The sequence below is a fragment of the Rhynchophorus ferrugineus genome, unplaced genomic scaffold (assembly GCF_030347505.1).
Source record: "Rhynchophorus ferrugineus isolate W39M unplaced genomic scaffold, kcgeb_rfMv2 rfM2, whole genome shotgun sequence".
Lineage (NCBI taxonomy): Eukaryota > Metazoa > Arthropoda > Insecta > Coleoptera > Curculionidae > Rhynchophorus > Rhynchophorus ferrugineus.
The window spans coordinates 50536885-50556870 of NW_027472581.1; the positions used below are offsets into that span (position 1 = coordinate 50536885).

The 19986-nt window shown below is 33.9% G+C and overlaps 1 protein-coding gene across 3 annotated transcripts; it reads right to left on the minus strand.

Annotated features, from left to right (window-relative positions):
- Positions 1 to 6482: 6482 nt before the first annotated feature.
- Positions 6483 to 18362, minus strand: LOC143190084 (uncharacterized). Of its 3 annotated transcripts, XM_076394170.1 has the most exons (13): positions 18224 to 18362; positions 17945 to 18165; positions 17731 to 17859; positions 17477 to 17604; positions 17198 to 17423; positions 16926 to 17125; positions 16745 to 16864; positions 16557 to 16686; positions 16374 to 16471; positions 11018 to 11189; positions 10788 to 10945; positions 10462 to 10700; positions 6483 to 8676 (listed from the first exon to the last, which is right to left on the minus strand). In XM_076394170.1, the coding sequence occupies exons 2-13, from the start codon at positions 18034 to 18036 to the stop codon at positions 8242 to 8244; spliced, it is 2127 nt and encodes a 708-aa protein (XP_076250285.1). In that variant the 5' UTR covers positions 18037 to 18165; positions 18224 to 18362; the 3' UTR covers positions 6483 to 8241. The 3 variants fall into 3 exon arrangements, with proteins under 3 accessions (XP_076250285.1, XP_076250287.1, XP_076250286.1); XM_076394172.1 differs by lacking the exon at positions 17731 to 17859; XM_076394171.1 differs by lacking the exon at positions 18224 to 18362 and having other exon boundaries at positions 17918 to 18057.
- Positions 18363 to 19986: the final 1624 nt, after the last annotated feature.

Below are 19986 nucleotides of genomic sequence, written 5' to 3' on the forward strand. Positions count from 1 at the left end.
TAATGAACGCTACGGCGCATGCTCATGTTAAAGCCATCCGGGCAGGAGGAATATCCCGCCATCTTGATGCATTCTGCGTTGGGCTTTGACCCAGTTGTTTGTAGAAATAAATAGAGAGCGACTCAGTTGAATCCAGTGTTTTAATCGCCCAAACACCTTCACCAAAACGATTCTACAAAATCGGTTCTAACAAATCAGAAGTGGGATAAAGAACAATGCTTTCACGGTGAATTATAGTGAATGTTTACATATTGTTTACAAGTAGTGTTTAGTGCGTAACCGACGCAAACTAGAATCCATGAGACGAACAAGGTAATACAAAGGAATATTATTAACACTCTATTGTTTTAGATCAATCGCCACAAGGGCAGTTTGATTATTAATTAGTAATTAGCCATAAACACGAAAATAACATAATGTAAACAAACATCGGCGCATACCCAAGCCACAAAATGGAGCCGAAATGGATGAAACGTAAACAAAGGTTGTAGGTATGAATTTAAAACATTTTAATTATACTGCAACATGAAAAGGGAAATTTCCTTAAATTTTGAAAAACAAATGTTGAATAAAAATTCGGCGTGGCGAATTGGTTCCATGTAATAGGCGACGCAAATTGATTGTCTACCCCTGAAGACAATGGCACAGGACCGGGTCTGGTAACTTAATTTTTTTTAATTTATTTTTTTTTACAAGCGACAACCTTTTCATGTGCAACAGACGTACTTTCCATTTGTTACAGGGAGTAGATAAATTTGAAAATTATATTTTTTCTTAATCATCTGTTTTTCCACAAGGGTTCTTATGCAAATCGATAGACATGACCATGAGGTACACCAGCAAGTCGGCATGATATGGAGCAACAAATTAGCTGCCTACATAGAGAGTTATAACCTGTGATACAACAACTCGCAACTAGCAGGCCACAGACATGGTGAGGTACACCAACAAGATTGACGCCGGCTAGCAATCCTGCATGATGAGAGACTGCAAAGGGTACGTCAACAGGATCGGCGCCAAGTAGGCTAGCAGCATGAGGGACAGTATGAGGTACGTCTAGAGAGTGTCACTGGCTGTTCACCACGAGTTCGCAGATTCAGTATCAGTTATGTAAACAAGATCGACGTTAATCTGGGGAGCCATGACAAACGATCCGCCAACCTGGGTGTTCCACGACATGAGCCTCGCCAACTTAGTGGCCGCAATACGCGAACCGCCTATTTGAAGGGTCCCATCCCGCCAACCTGGAGGACCACAACAAGTCTGCCGCCCACTTGGGGAATCCATACAAGAGTCTAACCAATTTGGGGAGTTCGCTATATGTATTCCACCAATCCAAGGGTCCACGACATACATGACGCTTACCAGACCAGCGCGCCGCCTACCTGGAGATCTGCAATCAGCGTGCAGCCTCTTCAAAAGACCCGCAACATACTTGCCGCCTACTTGACGGCAGGACAGCAGGTGTGACGTCGACCCGAGAAATCCCCAACATAAGTCTCGCCAACCTAGGGGCCGTAATTAGCGTGCCGCTAATCTAAAGGTGCATAACAAGCATGCCGCCCATTTGACCAGCGCGCAACAGCATGCCGACAACCCGAGAGATCCACGACATGGGTTCCACCGATCTGGGGGTGCGCAAGACGCCTGCCGTCTACCTGAGAGGTCTGTAACGACCGTGCCGTCAATCTAATGGTTCCATACCAACGTTCCGCCAACTTCTGGGGACCGCTGCAAGCGTCCCTTCAACCTAGAAGGTCCACAACGAGCTGCCCACCAACCTGAGGGGGTCCACAACGAGCGTTTCTCCTACCGAGAAGGCCCACAACGAGCTATCCACCAACCTGGGGGCGACAACGAGCGTTCCTTTAACCTAGAAGATCTACAACGAGCTGCCCACCAATCTGGAAGGTCCACAATGACCTGACCATCAACCTGAGGGGGCCACAACTAGCGTTCCATCAACCAGGAAGGTCCACAATAAGCGTCCCGTCAACCTGGGGGCCACAACGGGCATTCCACTTAAGAGGGGGAACGCAGCAGACGTGCAGCCAACCAAGGGAGCCACACGTACGAGCCGACAACCTTGTGGGGCCATCGCAGACGGGCTGCCCATCCAAGCGACCACGACAGAATAACCAGGCACGGTGACAGAGCGAGAAACCTTGCAGCAGGTACATACCTATGTGAGGTACGCCAACGAGATGAACAACTAAAGTCACCAATGCAAGCGACAACAAATGAGCCGCCAATATGAAGGGTACCAACCAACCAGGGGCCAGCCAATCGGCCACCATCATTAGTGACGTTCCATGAACGTCTACAACAAGACTACCTGCAAGAGGGGGTCAACCAACCTGTTTTCATCACGAGCGACGTTTCTATAAACGTCTACAACTCGGCAGTCATCAAAAGGGGGCCAAACAACCGGTGGTCACCACAAGAGACGTTGAACGTCTACAGCCAGGTCTCCACTACGGACGACAATAGCATTCACGACATTCACATGAATTTCGGCAGCCAGTCCTCCATCACAAGGGATGCATGCAGTCAGACGAACAAGAAGTTTGTCCGCCATTAGGCCTTCACCATGGCCGACAGCAGCAGTTAGAGCAATCCGATTGAGGTCTACGGTCAGACCACCATCACAGAGGCATCCGTAACCAATACAGATAGTCTCTATCAGACCATGATTACAGTAAGTGTTAACATCTATGTTGACAAGAGAAACATCTGCAGAACCGCCAAGCAGACACTCCAGCGCACACGTACAGCCAAGCGAACCAGTTGAATATCTGCAGTCAGGCCAGCGACATGGAGGCAGCATCATTCATTACAACCAGATGAATGTCTGCAGACAGGCTACCAACATGGGGCCAACAGCACGCACGGCAATCAGATAGACATTTGAAATCACGGCATTATTAGAGCTAGTATTAGCTTCCAGGCCGACAAGATAGTTGTCTGCAATTAGACCATTAAAATCGAGAACAGCAGCAACAGCCATGCCAACCTAATAGGCGTCTGCAATCAGACTGCCATCATTAAACCAGTAGCCGTCACCAACTAGACAACTGGCCACAAACAGGTTGCGATATTGACAAATAAGCTACACCAAAAGGTATGTTAACAACCAGGTGGTAATAAGGTAAAGGTCAACAAACCAACTATCAAGATTATGAAGATTAGTAGATAAACCGCTATCAAGGTGGTTGTCAACAAACGAGCCATCAAGATGAAGATCTATTAACAAAATTTCAGCTAATATACAGCCAATAAGGTTTATATCAAAGTAGTGATGAACATAGTAATCAAGCAGTATCAAAATTAGTAAACAAAACCTCAATAAATACACATGTTGGCAATATGGTGGATGGCATCAAAGAGCCAAGCACAATAGAAGTAGTAATCAAGCAGTAACAAAAATAGTGAACAAAACCACTAGAATTACACATGTTAATATGGCGAATGTCAACACACAGGCTATCAATACTTCAACAAACGGACCACCACAATGTGAACATAAACAAACAGGCTGTTCATAAACAAAATCAAGTAATTACAAAGTCAATCATGTAGAAAGACGCCAACAATGGCGAGGTGTTAGAAGCAAGCCAGTAGCAAGAACAAGCATTACGTATTATCAGTACACAAGATTGATACAAGTAAGATCGACATCCATGTTGATGTACAAAAATTAATAAGGTGAGACAATACTAGAAGACATTGGTTTGGTAGTATAAGTAGTGAATCCACATGAGTTGAGTTATTTTGTTTCAAGTACATTATTATAGAAAACCAAATAGAGATTAGGAAATAACACATCGGCTGTTATACAAAATTTACATGGACACAAGAAAAAAGGGAACCATCAGCGTTCTCACAGAAGCAGGCCTGATTAGTCGCTAAATAATTTACGCAAAATTATATAATGGTGTTGCTATATTTGAAGTTAAATGTAAATTTCATTTTCGTTTAAATTTAATTAATAGAAGCTCAATTGCAGTATAATGATAATATTTCCTATTAACACTATGTATTTTTGGGTAATATCAATACATTTTAATTAGTATGATACACTCTGAGAATTTTAAAATAAACGTTCAAAGAACAGATTTTTAACCCTCAGGCGAAAGAAATGTTATAAAGAACAAGATTACAAAAATTTCCGTCAACATTGTACTGCTGTAATAACATTCTTTACAAAATTTTGGAGTTGATAAATTTTAATTCAAAGTTAGGGCTGACAACAGACCATATCAGTGTGTGAGTAATTTGAATAAATGAATACAAATAAAGGCTTCAAATGGATGGTTTAGTTCAGTACATTTAAAACATTTTGGGAATAAATCAAAATGGTAGTCTAATTTAATAATAATCTTGAAGATAGTACTATTGATATTGAAAATACAGTAATTGTGTAGTTTACATTTTGTTGCAAATATATAAAATAGCAAATTATTAAAATAAAATATTTTCTCTAAAGGAAGATACTCGCATTTCATTTATCAAATTATCTATGATTTAATTTATTAGTTCATTTGAGCATTAAACAAAACAAAAACTTTTTATAACTTGGGTTTCATCTAATGTAAGCTAATCCAATTCTTTTAATTTTGGTAATATCCTGGAATGGAATATTAAATAATTAACAAAAAAAAGATAGCAGAACAACCTTCTTAAATCTAATGAATGTGTCAATTGTAGTTGCACGAATTTTGTATTCTAGATATGGCTTGAAATTATTAACAGTTTAAAGGTTGTATCTTTGAAAGAATTCATACATGACGTTAACCTGAATTAACAACTTTTCTGTTCAAGAAATCACCTACTTAAGTCAATAATTCTCTAGACATGGATATAATCATAGATCAACGCTTACACTAAGGAAATAAGTAAAAAAATTGGAATTGTAAATTTAAAAATTATAGTATATATTGTAACATTTATGATCGAAATGAAGGCAACCATTGTTAGGTTTGTACTCAGAAAACTCAGAAAACTTTTGTTAAAAGACAGCAAATAATCAGAAAATAAATTTACTTTTAAACGCAAATACAAGCATGTTGAATATATTTTAATGAATACATGGAATATAAAATAAATCTATTAGAACATAGTGATGAAGAACAATAGTCATATAGGTAGATATATACAATTTAGTTAAAAGGCAAGAATGATCAAAATAGAAATCAAGTAATGAAATACCTAATTGACTTCACAGAAGTTATACAGTATGGCAGTAAATGTAATTAAAATAATATTTACTTGGAAAGCAAAGAACGAAACAAGGCATATAGTTTTGGAGATTGAAGTAGAACTTAAGAATATAAAGGTGCAAAGAACAATGTGCATTAATCAATGTGAAAATGGCAAAGTAATTATTTCAAGTAAATAGCACCGGCCATTCAGAGAAGTTAAAATGGAGTCTAGCAGTTGAACCTCACCGAAGACATTCACTGCAGTTCAACCAAAAAGTATAAAATTGACTTCACAGAAGTTATAAAACAAATTGCATGGAAGGTATAAAATGAAACGATGAAGGAAGAAATCATCATGGTAAGACATTTTAAAAGATCATGTAATAAAGACTATGGTGCCATTATAGAAAGACCAAAACCACCAACTACAATGTTCCAAAAGCAGCCGGAGTGAAGTCTTGCGAGGTCAGGATGGCCGAATGTTGGATATATAAATAATTGGGAGGATGCGCCTACATGCAACGTCCTTGTGTATATATGGTTGCATAAGTCGATATTAAAGTAGGTTCCTGTAAATTATAATGAATGCTACGGCGCATGCTTGTGTTAAAGCCATCCGGACAGAAGTAAGATCCCGTTATCTCGATGCATTCTGCGTTGGAGCTTTGATCGAGTTGTTTGTAGAAATAAATAGAGAGCGACTCAGTTGAATCCAGTGTTTTAATTGTCCATATACCTTCACCAAATCGATTCTAACAAATTATATTAAAAAAGGAACAAACCCTAGCGATGTGCTCAAGGTGCAACATCAGTTTAAGCATAAAGCATAAAACTACAGATAATTTTGAGCAACAAACCTGTTATCTTATAGAGGAGATACTGAAGGCCAACTGCGGCTACCCTACCTAACAGGGGAAAAATTAAAATATGAAGTAAGTTATCCATCGAAATTAGGGGTATGACGAAATAAAGAAGGAAAACTAGAAATAGTTCCGACAAAAGGATATTTAACAGCGCAGGAAATCAAGCGAACGAAACCGCACGAGACTGTATAGTGCATAAGTTAAGGATAAACTTTAGCTTAAGTAGTTTAATTGAATTTTTATTTGGAAAATACATATTGATGAACATATTGATTTATCATGAACTTGTCTTGGTTGTATATTGATGTAAATACAACATAAAAATAGTAATACATTAGATAGTGACTAAGATATAGAAGATTGTACTAAGCATATATACAATGTACGATGTAATAAAATAAATTAATAAAACATACTGTTGGTCATTTAAAAAGCATCTATTAGTACATTTTAAATAAACAAAATTAGTAACATAATGAAATCAATTTTAATTAATAACAAAGAGCAAATATAACTCCGTCAATCAAAAATGTTCAATTAACAAGAGGTATCTTTTTCGTTAATAAATATTAATAATACTTTACATAATACAAACATTTTATGTATCTATCAACATAGAATATACACTATTTAAAGAAAATAAAATAGAAAATTAATAAACCGACCCAAACTGAATAAAGGATGTTTCCAAATGAAACTGTAAGCACCATTCCAAAATATCTGTTTCATTAACAAATCAAAGCTTAATCGACCAATTTTAATTGTTATATTTTTACCCTGTATACCGGTAAATTTTTGTTTAACTAAACAGTTTTCCAAAATCAATTTGTTAATCAAACAAAAAGCATTTAATCATGATTCCTATTTTAATAAAAACGTCCTAGGCAGCCGTCAATTAACAATAAAAAAATTATTAGAAAACCGATATCGGTTTTAAACATTAACCATATGTAAAATTATATTTACAATATAATCTGATGACAGCTGCCAAAGCCGTTAGCAATTTAATAAAAATAGGCCTTGATGATCTTTTCGAGATATTTTTGATAAAATTATTAGAAAATATAAATAAAGAGAGATTAATTACATGTATATTATATATAAACTATTTTGTTTCATGTTTATAATTATATAATAAAGTCTGTCTTAACCTAAATAGCTTCCTCTTCATTAATAAATAAAAAATCACAGAAATATAAATAAATTATATAATTCGTTGTTTTATCTTATATTTGTCAGTCATACGCACATGGCCACTTATCGTCTAGGTAACGGATCAACGGTCTCTTTTTCAGAATATCACAGACTGTAGAATATTTATACACATTGAAATATATCAGTGAAAAGGTCAATCAAAATCATCTGGTTTAACTGTTTTTAACTTTAATCCCTTTTGATTTGAAGGACGGAGCTGTTTCTAAATAATAATTTCACTCAAAAGGGTGTCGGTTATAGAGTCAAAAATCTTTTAATACATAAATAATTCTAACAATAATACACTCATAGGGATTGTGGTCGAAACGAGCCTTGATGTTTTGAATGGCTAAATTATGTTTTCATTCATTCTTATATGACGAAAAAAGGTCATTAAGATTTAAATTAGATTAGAAATTGAAAACCTTTCAATACGCTGAAAAGTTAAACATAAACTAGAAAACTGTAAAGTTTCTGAACATAGTGAAATATATTAAAATATTGTTTATATATTATAAAAAATAAATATGAGAACAAAAGAAAACAAAACATACTGATTGTAAATACAGACCATACTACAGGCTTAGAACTCCCAGAAACTAAAGTAGCTATATATAGCAAGATATAATACAAACCCATCAGATAGCTTCGAGAAAAGTACATAATTGAACTTACAAAAAAAAGTAGACCTATAGTAGTACAATACCATCAAGTATTTCTCATGGACTTTTTTCAATTCTTGGAAAAGTGTTGCATTATTGAAATACTAAAAATTAGACAACTGTGACATAAAAAAAGGAAAATAAAATATTTGGTAGCATTCATGACATTATGAAAAATCAGCTATTTCCATGATGTTATGAATAGTACTTTTGATAGCAACTAATCTGATATTTCTGTTGCTTTATGCCGACTACCTGCTGAACTGTTACCTAATCAGACTGTGAGTGGTTATATCCCATAAAGCTAAACCTGTGATCCATTTAGACCTGAACCACCGCATCTTCTTCGTGTAAATATGCAACAATATCGCCTTCTGCCAACTCGTTTTGTAGACCAGGTATCTCGTTTCCCGAGCTGGTGCCACTGTCCTTGGAACGAGGACCCACTCTTTCGTAGCCTCCTATCTCCCAATCACTATCATTATTAAGTTGCTCATAAGGTGGTTCGCTATCAGTCGTCGTTGTTGTCTTGCTCATGCTATTCGAGCTTTCCGATGATACTGTAGTCTTAATTTTGGGATCCGACCCACTCCTGAAAGCCTTCATCTCCCTAACGGTTTCATAGTTTGGGTCGGGCTGATTTACTGACTCGTAGTTCGGGTCGATGTCGCTATCCGATGATCTAACAGCCGAGTAGTTGGGCTCGCCTACATCACTTGACATACTTTCGTACTTGGGCTCATCTATGCAGTTATCCTAGCAAATAAAATATTAAAGAGTTTGTGTATAATTTAATTTTTATAAGTACGACGCGATATAGAAAAAAAAATTCTGAACGTGGCATTTCAGTGATCATAGCAATTTTAAGAGCCATAATACCAACGTTGTCTGTGTCGGAATCTATTACGAAAACGATCGATTATGTAACTGTTTAGAACCTTTTCCGTGTTAAAATCGAATTAAATTGACGTTACAGTTAATCACTGAATACTTGAGAACTAATTTAATTCAACCATGGATTGATAACTTCAAAAGACAATGATCGACAGAAAAAAGTGGCCTCATGATCACAAGAATTATGAATGATAATTTGAAAAAATAAACATCAGGATGAAACCATATAGCAAGTTCGAAAATGTTAAAGATTTTTCAAGAATATCTATTGACGTTCTAACGTTCTCTTTTCTTTACCGTGATTTTGAAATCTAGATATGAAATTCTAGTACTGAGATTGAAAAAAACAGACTGAATTGGGATTGAATTTTGCAAATAAAAACCAGCAGACTCTTTAAAACACATTAACAGCAAAGTATATTCCAATATCTAACAATGTTACAGAAACTAAAGCTAAATATTCAGTAAGAAATGAAACACAATTGCAAAGGTGTCATAATCACAAAAGACATAACTTTGACAGCTGCTTTTTGGAAAAAAATCATCTCACACGACGTTACTGTTTGATTTTATGTGGAAGATATATGGTTCCAGGACAGTGTTATATGCCACACAAAAGACACCATAATGGTCATTCTGGATTAATCGTTTGTTTCATTGATTTCGCCTATGTCTAGCCTTATGCATATTAGCTGTAATCGAATCAATCGACTAGCAGTATAGATGAATTGGTAAATTTCTTATTACACCATGATTAATATATTTTATTTCAATATTCTTAAAAAATTAATTTAATAATTAGACTTCGTTTGCTTTTAGTGATTTTAATCACGTGACTTTTTAGAATCTTTTTTAAGAATGTTTTTTAAATAATGTTAATCATTTAATAAGCAAGTCATATATTAGTTTATAAAATTTAAAGAGATGCCCAAATAAAGTTCACTTACAAAAAAAATTGAAAATAGAATAATAAAGTAGAAAATAGAAATGTAATGAAACTTCTTGGACAGTCCATTTGCATGTGCATAATCATAATAAGAGCTAATGATGAAAAAAATCAAAGTGTTAACCAGCAATATATATAACGCGCAACGACATTCGAACTAAGTAGAATCCACAGATGAAGTAATAAGCCAAATTGGCCAAATTCAATAGCGTTTGCATCACGTGTATATGGAAGTAATTGGGACTAATGTTAGGCTCTTTACAACATTTATATAGCACTTTTTTATATGGCTGCGAAATTCGCATAATGCACTACTTGAACGCTTCACAACTAAAATTGAAACGGCAAGACGGCATTGGAAGTTATTAAATTATGGAGGGTAAGGATATAGTAAATAAATAAGGAGAGTAAATATACAAACGAAGAAAATATTGAAAGAAGTAAATTATAATGATTTGCTCAAATTTAATGAATGAAAATTTTTGTTGTGTTGTTAAGCTCTTGAGCAGAAAATACAAAATTCTACAAATAAGGCATGAATTAAGATCATAAAGAGAAGAATGAAGAAAGAGAATGACATGCAGATACTCCAAGGGTGAGCTAAGGATTTATTAATTCATCCAAATATGTATCTACAGAATTTTTTTTTATAAATATTATTTAAGCTTTTTAAGTATAAGTAACATTTTATTAACTCTTACTTCAAAAGCTTCGAAGTGTTTCTTTTTATTCACCACTGAATATCCATCAATTCGTTCTCGCACTTTGGAATAACCTGAATCACTAACGTTGGACGGTTTATGTCTTAGCTGCTCATAGTTGGGATCAATTTCTGATGGCTCTCGCCCTCTAAGAACCTCGTAGCCTGGATCGGATGAGCTGGCCAAACTGTCAGGACCATTTATACTTGCATATCCTGGTTCAAAATCCGAGTTGCTGCCTGAAAAAAAGATTAAAAACATTTTAGAGATATTTTTCAATAGACCAAGATCTCTTGGTCTATAATTACAATAATGGCAATAATTACCTTTAATTTTCTCATATCCGGGATCGTTAGATTTTTTAGATTTTTTTAACGTTTCATAGTTATGTTCTTTTCTACCCACACTTGAACCCTTACTGCTTCTCGAAGATGAACCGAGAGAGTTTCGTAAAGATTCATTCAAACTACCTTTATCCGATAACCTATCATAAATTCAAAATTAACTGGCTGTTTAAAAACGATTTGTTAATGAAATGTAAAAAGCATATATTCACCGATCCTCAGCAGAATCATCTCTTCGTGCCTTACAAACTTTTGCGTATAATTCATCTAAGTTATGCACTGTCTTGTCGGTAGATGAAGTTGGAGGAGGTGGCAGTGGTGAATTAGCCTGTCTCTTCTCCGGTTTGGGGGACCCAATATTTGCTATTGAACTTGACGATGATGCTATTGAAAAATACACTATTAATCATTGTTACTAGATGTTTACCAAAAAAAAAGGATAAAATGAGATTATTTGTGAATTAATTGATACTGTCAACATAATATACAACATATACAAGATATCTACTAGTATATATCATACATTAATATAAAAATGAGAATACGAAAACGTAATATTAGTTGTGGGATTGCTTCTTTGCACATTAAATGTTTATTATTAACGTGTGTTAATGTTAAATGAATTGAAAAAGTTATAAAACTTTTTAAATAAAAATAAAAAAATAAACGTATAGAACTTGCAAAACATAGGGTAAATAATAAAGCCTGCGAAAGAATAGATATATTAAAAATAATATTCTTAATTATGAAGTTACAAACTCAATATACATTTTGAAGAAATAAGAAAATTACTACAAGTTTAATAAAATGATATAAAGATAATTGTTAAACACTATTATACACTGATTGTGGTATCTTGAACTGTGACTTGAATTTCAAAAATGACTTCATTTCTAATACGATTTTGAAAAGAAACGAGGCTTAATGTACCAGAATAAAATAAAAGAACTTCAGACAAATAAAATGACAGCTATACAACGGTTAAGACAACTCGACAAAGCTCAAAACTCCACAAACCCATCTGCTGTTGAAAATAAAAAACTTAAACAAACAGCAATTCCAACGGCAAAAAATATATGCAACAAAAAATCTAGCGATAAACAAATAAAAAAAAGTAGGAAACTGTAACGAACGAGCCAACCATCAAACCTCAAAACCAAATCAAACCATTTCAAACCGAAATGCGACACAATTTCAGTCAGTTAGCAACCAGGGCAGAACAATTAGAAAAACCCCAAAATACGATAAAGAAAACAAAAATGAGTAATTCGTTTTTAAGAATTATAACATGGAACGCTAATGAGCTAAATCAGCGAGTCCGAGAACTAGAAGTATTTCTGAGAACAAATAACATACATATAGTCCTTATATCGGAGACCCATTCTAAGAAAATACATTAAAATACGGGGTTATGATGCATACTGCACAGTACACCCCAGCGAACGTACTCGAGACCAAACAGCTCTAATTATAAAACAAAATATACAGCATTTGCAACAAGATGAGATAAAAAAAGAAGAAATAGAAGCTACGATAGTTAGCATCGAAAAGAACGGCGCTGAAATAATATACAAAATAACACAATACAGAGATTTATTTTTAAAATTAGGACCAATATTTATTATTGTAGAGAACTTTAATATTAAACAAACAGCCCGGGATTCACGATTATTAACACATGAAAAGGGAAACGTATTACTTGCAGCTATTAGCATTACAAATTGCAACTATCATTCTAGGCGTAAACCCACTTACTGGACCGCCGATAGTAATAAAGTGCCAGATCTACCGGACTTTTACATTTCGAAATCGAAAGGCATCTCAATAAACCAAATACAAATCGAGAGCTTGTGTGAACTATCAGCTGACCACATTCCAGTATAGTTAAGACTAGAAGTGACAATTCTAAAAAAAACAAAGAATCTTAAACTTACTACAAATATAGAAACTGGGACACGATTAGACTTAGGAACAAATCATTTTAAACGTAAGAACAAAAAGTATAGACGATGTTGAGCAGCAAACTCGAAATATAATTGAACAAAATGGGTTTACTGGAAAAGAAGTTACTCTAAAATCAAGAGAGAAGTCAGAATATGAGGTTAAATTTCCTCCTTGAAATTAGGGAATCGATAAAAGAAAGCCGGAAAGCCAGAAGATTATTGCATAGAACCAGAAATACTGCAGACAAAATAATACTTAATAGAATTAGTAAATACACAAAGAGTAAAGAATATAAACAGAGTTACTTGGAAAAATATATAAGTGAATTAAGCCCGGAAGCGGACAAAGATTAGCCTCTATCGAAAGCAACTCGGAGATATAATAGACCAATTATACCGCCTATTAAAGAGACATATAAGAATACCGCCTATTAAAAATGATCGAAATTAATGTGTTCGTCGTAACGATGAAAAATTCGAACTATTCACAAAACATTTAGCTAACATATTCCAACCGAATGATATAGAATCTACAATATATATAAATCCTGTTTATCAGCTTGATGTATAATCCAATTTCTTCAATGAAAGTTGCCACAGAAATTGACAACCTCAATACTAAAAAGCTCCTGGAATTGATATTTCACTTGGGTTATTGAAAGAGCTGCCACGAAAAGCAGTAATCATGTTGACTTATAACACATGGACTGAAAAGTCCTGGACGTAACAAAGAAAACGCGGCTTTTGTTCAAAATTGTCTTTATTCATCAATGTAATCTCCATCAAGAGCCACACAATCATTCCAGCGCCGCTCTAACATTTCAGTGCCACTTTTATAGAACGATTTATCTTTTGCCTCAAAATATTTCCATGTTTCATCCATTGTCATATATTGACGTAAAAATTCCGGTTTGTTATGTTTAAACATAGCCAAACACTGCTCAGAATCATCAACATCTTTTTGTTAATGGTTAGCTGTGAGCAAACGCGACACCCACTTTGAACAGAGCTTTCTCATAGTTTAAATTCCTAAAAAACCTGCGATATCAAAATTATTTGAGAAACTTCTGTTAAAACGTATTAAACCGTTTATAGAAATACCAGATTTTGACTTCGATTTTGACGGTATATGGCATTTGGGATTAATATACAAAATCAGCAAATTGTAATCGCGGGATTATTGTCGACTGCTGGAATCATATATTTTCTAAATAGATAGATAATTCGATAGAAAATTTAGAATCTCGCATGAATGAGCATTCTCAACAATTTAACCTATTTCGGCTGAAGTTCCATAAGGTAGTGTCTTGAGACCACTCCTATTCTGCTCTATACTGCAATATGCTCTATACTCTATACAATAATACAAGAAACAGTACTTGGGACGTTTGCCGGCGATACAGTTATCATGGCAAAAGATGTATCTATTTCTAAGGCTGTAAAAAAAGTACAAGCAGCGTTCAACAAGATCTATAAATGGACTAGAGACTGGATACTTCATCTTAATAGCTTCAAATATGTTTATGTTATTTTGTGTTGCGGCGAAATGATAAAAACCTAATTATCACTTATATGCCCAATTCCTGAAGCAGAATCCAAATTGGAAACAACATGTTAAACAAAAAGCACGAAAGATCTAACCTGGCCTGAAAGACTCTCAATTTGACCTAAAATCAAAAAGATTGGTTTATCAGTTAATCATAAAGCCAATTTAGACCTATGGTATGCAAATATGGGGTTGCACTAAAACATAAAATTAACTAGTAATCCAACGCACCCAAAACAAAATTCTACGATTAATTACCAATTACCAATTATCACAACATAACCAACGAAGAGCTGCACGATGACCTCGAAATCAAATGGATACACGAAGAGATCCAAGCTATTGCCTTAAAACATTGAAATAAGGTCGCTAAATTACAGCAACGTAGAAGCAACACAGCTACTGGACAACACGCAGTTAATCACTTGTTTAGTGATTTCCTGCATTCTTAACCTTAGCTTAAAAAGGTTAGTTTTATTTTAATTTGGGAAATACATACTGATGTATTAATCCCGTACTCGTCTTACTTATGTGTTAATGTAAGTACAACAGAACAGTAGTACCAAATTAATTTGTAAATTAAAATTGCACGAAACACATCTAATGTAAGATGTAATTAATTAAAAAATATATTAAAACAAAATGCCAGGATAAACAAGAAATATTAGTTAATGTACCACATAGTACAGGAATTGTCCGTAATTATTGGTTAAACTACAGAAAAGGTTAAGGACAGGTTAAAAATAACTACAGAAAACTACTTGACCGATAATGTAAATGAAAAAAAGACTAGGTAACAAACACACGTGTAAATGAAGGTTGAGGGCAACACAATGAAGGTCTTTGAGCTAATAGATTAAGACAACGAGAAACACGTCACGTTTGAACATGGCATCGAAATAGAAAAAAAAAGTCATGCATTTAAGTAAAAAGGTAAATGGGCCGGTATTTGAAACACCAGAATCATATACAATATCATTAGCTGGAGCCACCTCTCAATCGAAATTGTTTTTGCGTAAAATTCCTCAATTCAATTCTTGCTTCCAATGACATCATTTGGAGCAACAAAAATCGTTTAGAATGACAATGATTGTAATTATCAATCAACATCAAGGCTTTATCAACATATTTAAAGGATAACAAGGAGCAACAAATTAACATACCCTGTCTATCCAACAACAAGCAGATGAAGGTGGAATAAATTGTGGCAACTTTAGGGATGTGTTTGCAAAATCATAATCAATTGGTCTAGTTGTTTAACACCATTTCCAATATATTACAAATCAACAACTAAGTTACCATCATGAATCCAGACAAAGTTCTATATGAGAAGATTCAATGATAACTGTTAATGAAGTTGAAATTGTTATGGCTAGCGACCCATTTATACATTAAACAAAGAATGTGACACCTTATTTTATTTCTTTTTTGTAAAAGTACTTTCTATCTTATTTTTTTTTTGAAAACTTCGACACAGATATTGATGATCTATGCCAATCAAGATAACATTCTCCAATGCCGTCAGATACTTCATTAATACATTGTTGATATGTATGCGAAAATTGAAAGTAAGATATTACGATATATTAAGTCTAATCAAGCGAGACTTCTTTTTGAAACATCGACGACATCGGTACCGCATATATTCTTCCATCATCATATACTGGTAGTCCGCGTTATATGCAAGAGTATATTTAAGACGTCACGACTTGTGCATGAAAAATGCATTAATTTCGAAAATCCCAAGCGAAAAAATCAGTTATTACATGGCGAAGGTATGTAAGCTTATTACATTAACTGTAAAAATCGTAAAAGGAATTACATTCAAAAAACTCATATTTGAAATAATTATGTAAATAATATGGAGTAGTAAATTGAAAATTGTAGATATGAAGCCAATGACATATTTCTTTATAAACAATCAATAGTAATATTCGAACCGTTCATAGATTCATCACATGGTAGGTCTTCCAATCGCAGTATTGATGGAAAAAGCCAATATGTAGCCAGTCACCAAACAGATTGTTCAGATAAGTATCCAGTATTAGGATGCTTTCACGTCTTTATAAAATAACTTACCCTGACGGGAATGGGTATGTGATGTAACATGTTTAAGACTATCTACACTGGGTGGGGCAGGTTGTGGCGGCGGTTCATATAATTGATCAAGTTCCTGTCTGCAAATACAAATAAAATCCATATAAAGTTAGTTATAAAACAATACAAAGTAAATTAGTGTTAATGACATAAAATGATAATAACCTGTTGGTTAAATGCCTATCTATGGCATTAATTTCCGCCTCGACGGTCACTTGTTGTATTTTCGAGTAGGTTTCACTTTCACTACTATATATTTTAGAATTGGGATCTGGTATGGTAGTATACACATCATCTAAAAATAATTAGAGGTAACACTTTATTCTATATTAACTCCTTCATTTCTTCATTACCTGAGTCATCTGAGACTGTTGAATAGTTAACATCTAACCCTCGTTTTTCCTTGTTTATTTCTTTTGTTTGTGCTAAAATATTGGCCAATGGTTCACGTACCGTTATACTTGTATAGCCCTCTAAAAAAAATTTGATATTAAAAATATACTAATAATAAATTGCATATCTCTTTCTTAGTACTTGAAGAATCTTGAGAATCTCCACTAAAATTAGTTTGATTTACTGGAGGTGTCATATAGGGTAAGTCATAATTAGCAGCTATACCACCTGCTACTGCAGAGGCAGCAGGAATTTCAATTCCTCCAAGATTGCTATGAGTGGATGATCTTCTGGACCTAACATGGTTACTTGTTTCAACACTCTTGTTGCTGCCTTCAGCTCTGCATTAAAAATATAATAATAATGATATACACAGACTATACATTCATTAAACAATTGGTACAATAATATACCTTAACAGATTAACTCTTTCTTCTGGAGAACTTTGACCTGAAGGGTTTTCCTCAAAAGGTCTGGATGTTGTAGGCTGTAACTGTGCATATGGATGTTCTCTAGAGTTGATTTTATCATATTTAACTCTCTCATATGTTGAAAATGTTTCATCTACTTGACTTATTGAACTATGTTGAGAAACACTAAGCCTTGTATCTAAACCATTGCGTACTGTTGACTTGTTATCTAGAAATATTTACTTTTAGTTGTATAAATAGCTTTAACATGAACTACATTACTGGCATTTTGATATTGTCCAAGGGTAGCATAATGCTCTGAAGAATTATCTCCAACTGGATCCCAGTTCACTGAATTCATTTCTGATGGTATATCTGGAAGGCTTCTTCTAGTGCTACTGATCACATTCCTATACCAAATTAATAATGATAAAAATTAATCGAGAAATTAATAATTTTTTTGAGAAAAATGATTGCGTGAGTGCCAAGCATGAGTACAAAAACTAAGTTACAACTACATCTGAAAACATCATAACCTTTTGCTACTATTGAAAGATTCTTCATTGGAATTTCCATCCATACAAGATGCAGCAGATGGGAGATGGTTAACATTTTCATCAGGATTTTTTGGTGTGACCATACCATCAATGCCCAACCATTCATCTCTACAAAGGTCAAAACAGAGATGAGACCACAACACAAAATAAAGCATGAAAGATTTACCAACATAAACAAATTAATAATTCTTACTTGTTGGGTGTCTTTTTCTTCCAACATAAGCAAAAAACCAAAGACATTAATAATGATATACTAATACAGGTGGATAAGATGAAAGTCCACATTATGCAGCCCTTAACAGTTTAGTACTCATCTCTTAAGTTATAAAGTCTCAAAGTTTTAATACTTTTATTCCTGCTCTATGAATAATTCTTATATGGGTCACACCTTTATATGTGACATTAATATGTATGCTAAAACATAAATGTTTTATGTATGAAATTGTTTAAGATTATATAAACAATCAATAACTGTTGAAAATAATCCTGTGAAACTTATACGACTTCGGAAAATTCAAAAACAAACAAGAATGCCAAAAATATTAACACTTTGCTTAAGGAAGAAGCACATAAGTCAACAAAGAAGAACTGTCATCGAACATGCTTGATATCTACTAGCGTAGGGAACTATCGACTGTTTAGTAATTTACTACTTTTACTATCGACTGTTACAGTCGCTATTTTCGGTCCGACTGATTTTGTTACTATTTACTATCGACTGTTTCAGTCGTGTACTTTTAGTTACTATTTTTGGTTCGACTAGTTTCATTCGACAGATTTTTAACGATCTGGCTCTGTCGTCCTAACCGCGACCTTGACAAAAATGTAGCTAATTTGTGCTTACATAGATTTATATATATGCATAGAGTAATAATTATATATATGCATAGTGTTCTCTATGTATATATGTAATAATGTGTACAGACCTGAGCATTCGGAGCGAATTTCCTAGAAAAATTGAAAATGTGCATGAAAATTCGGCGAACATTAGTAATGAACAGTTTTCAAAATTGATTCAATTGATTGATTGAAAGTCGTAGGAGCATGCACTTTGCTTAGTTCCAGTATTCGCCACAACGACTTTCAGCGCTTGACGACGAACAGAACGCAATTAGAGGGGCCGTGGATCTGGCCAAGAAATTTATGGGAACGTGAAAAAATTGGCGGGATTATGAATGACATATTATTTGGTTTCGAGAACATAACCCTGTTTTTCCTTGTAATTAGAGGTGTTGGCCACCAAAAAAAAATATCGATATATCTTTTTCTATATTTTAAAAAAAATATCGATATTTCTTTTGAATAAGTAAAAAAAATAACGATATTTTCAAAAAAATATATCGATATTGTTAAGAAAAAATAAAAACAGTGAAATATTAGCCTAGAAAATAATTAAAAAATATCGTTATATCAATATTTCTTCTGCATCCTTACTTGTAATTTAATTATTACTATAAAGATGTCTTCCAATGATAAATATTTTTATATCTATAAATAATTAATCATAATGCATATAATTATATAAAAACCTCATAAAAAAACACGAAAAATTAAAATATTTATATATTTTTTTATATATATTTTAAAATCTTTTATCAACTATGGGTTTATCTGGACTGGACCTACTATTTAACGTGGACTCCGAACCACGGTCCTCGGCATTAAGCCTACCGACTGGCGAGTTTGCTTCATCCCAGAAAACAACCGTTCTTACCCAGCCTGGTTACTGGCGTGACTGGGATCATTTTCCTAATCGAATTTTACACTCTTGCCTGAGAGAATCACAAATATTAAAACACAATCACAAACATAATTTTACGGCCATGCTCCATCAAGATTCGAACACGCGGATATCTCAATAGTAGGAGGATTGCCCTTACCACTGCGCCACCAAGCCGGCTACAATATTTATATTTTACTTGCAGTAATCTTATTATGATATCTGAAATAATAATTAACTTTGATTTTTTCTATTTTGCAAATGGTAATTACAAAAAAACGTGTCAAAATTATGAATTGTTTTTCATATTTTTAATTGAAGGGAATTACCGCTAATGTTTTTTTCTGTGTTTAAATATATGTTTAATTTTTTTTTAGTGGTTATTGGTTATGGTTATTGTACATCTTTAGTTTTTAGGTTTTGGTTAAGTTCTATTGTGTTATCTATATTTATTATAGTAAATTATATAAAAATAACAATAAACATATTAAAATAGGATAAAACGTTTGTGGCGT

What these genes read in the sequence shown, in the direction of transcription:
- LOC143190084 (XM_076394170.1), bottom strand. Translation starts at nt 18,036, where the DNA reads ATGTGGACTTTCATCTTATCCACCTGTATTAGTATATCATTATTAATG. An exon ending in GAAAGAGTTAATCTGTTAAG is followed by an intron (nt 17,126 to 17,197) that starts GTATATTATTGT and finishes TTTTTAATGCAG; the next exon opens with AGCTGAAGGCAGCAACAAGA. An exon ending in AACACTTCGAAGCTTTTGAA is followed by an intron (nt 8,677 to 10,461) that starts GTAAGAGTTAAT and finishes TTTATTTGCTAG; the next exon opens with GATAACTGCATAGATGAGCC.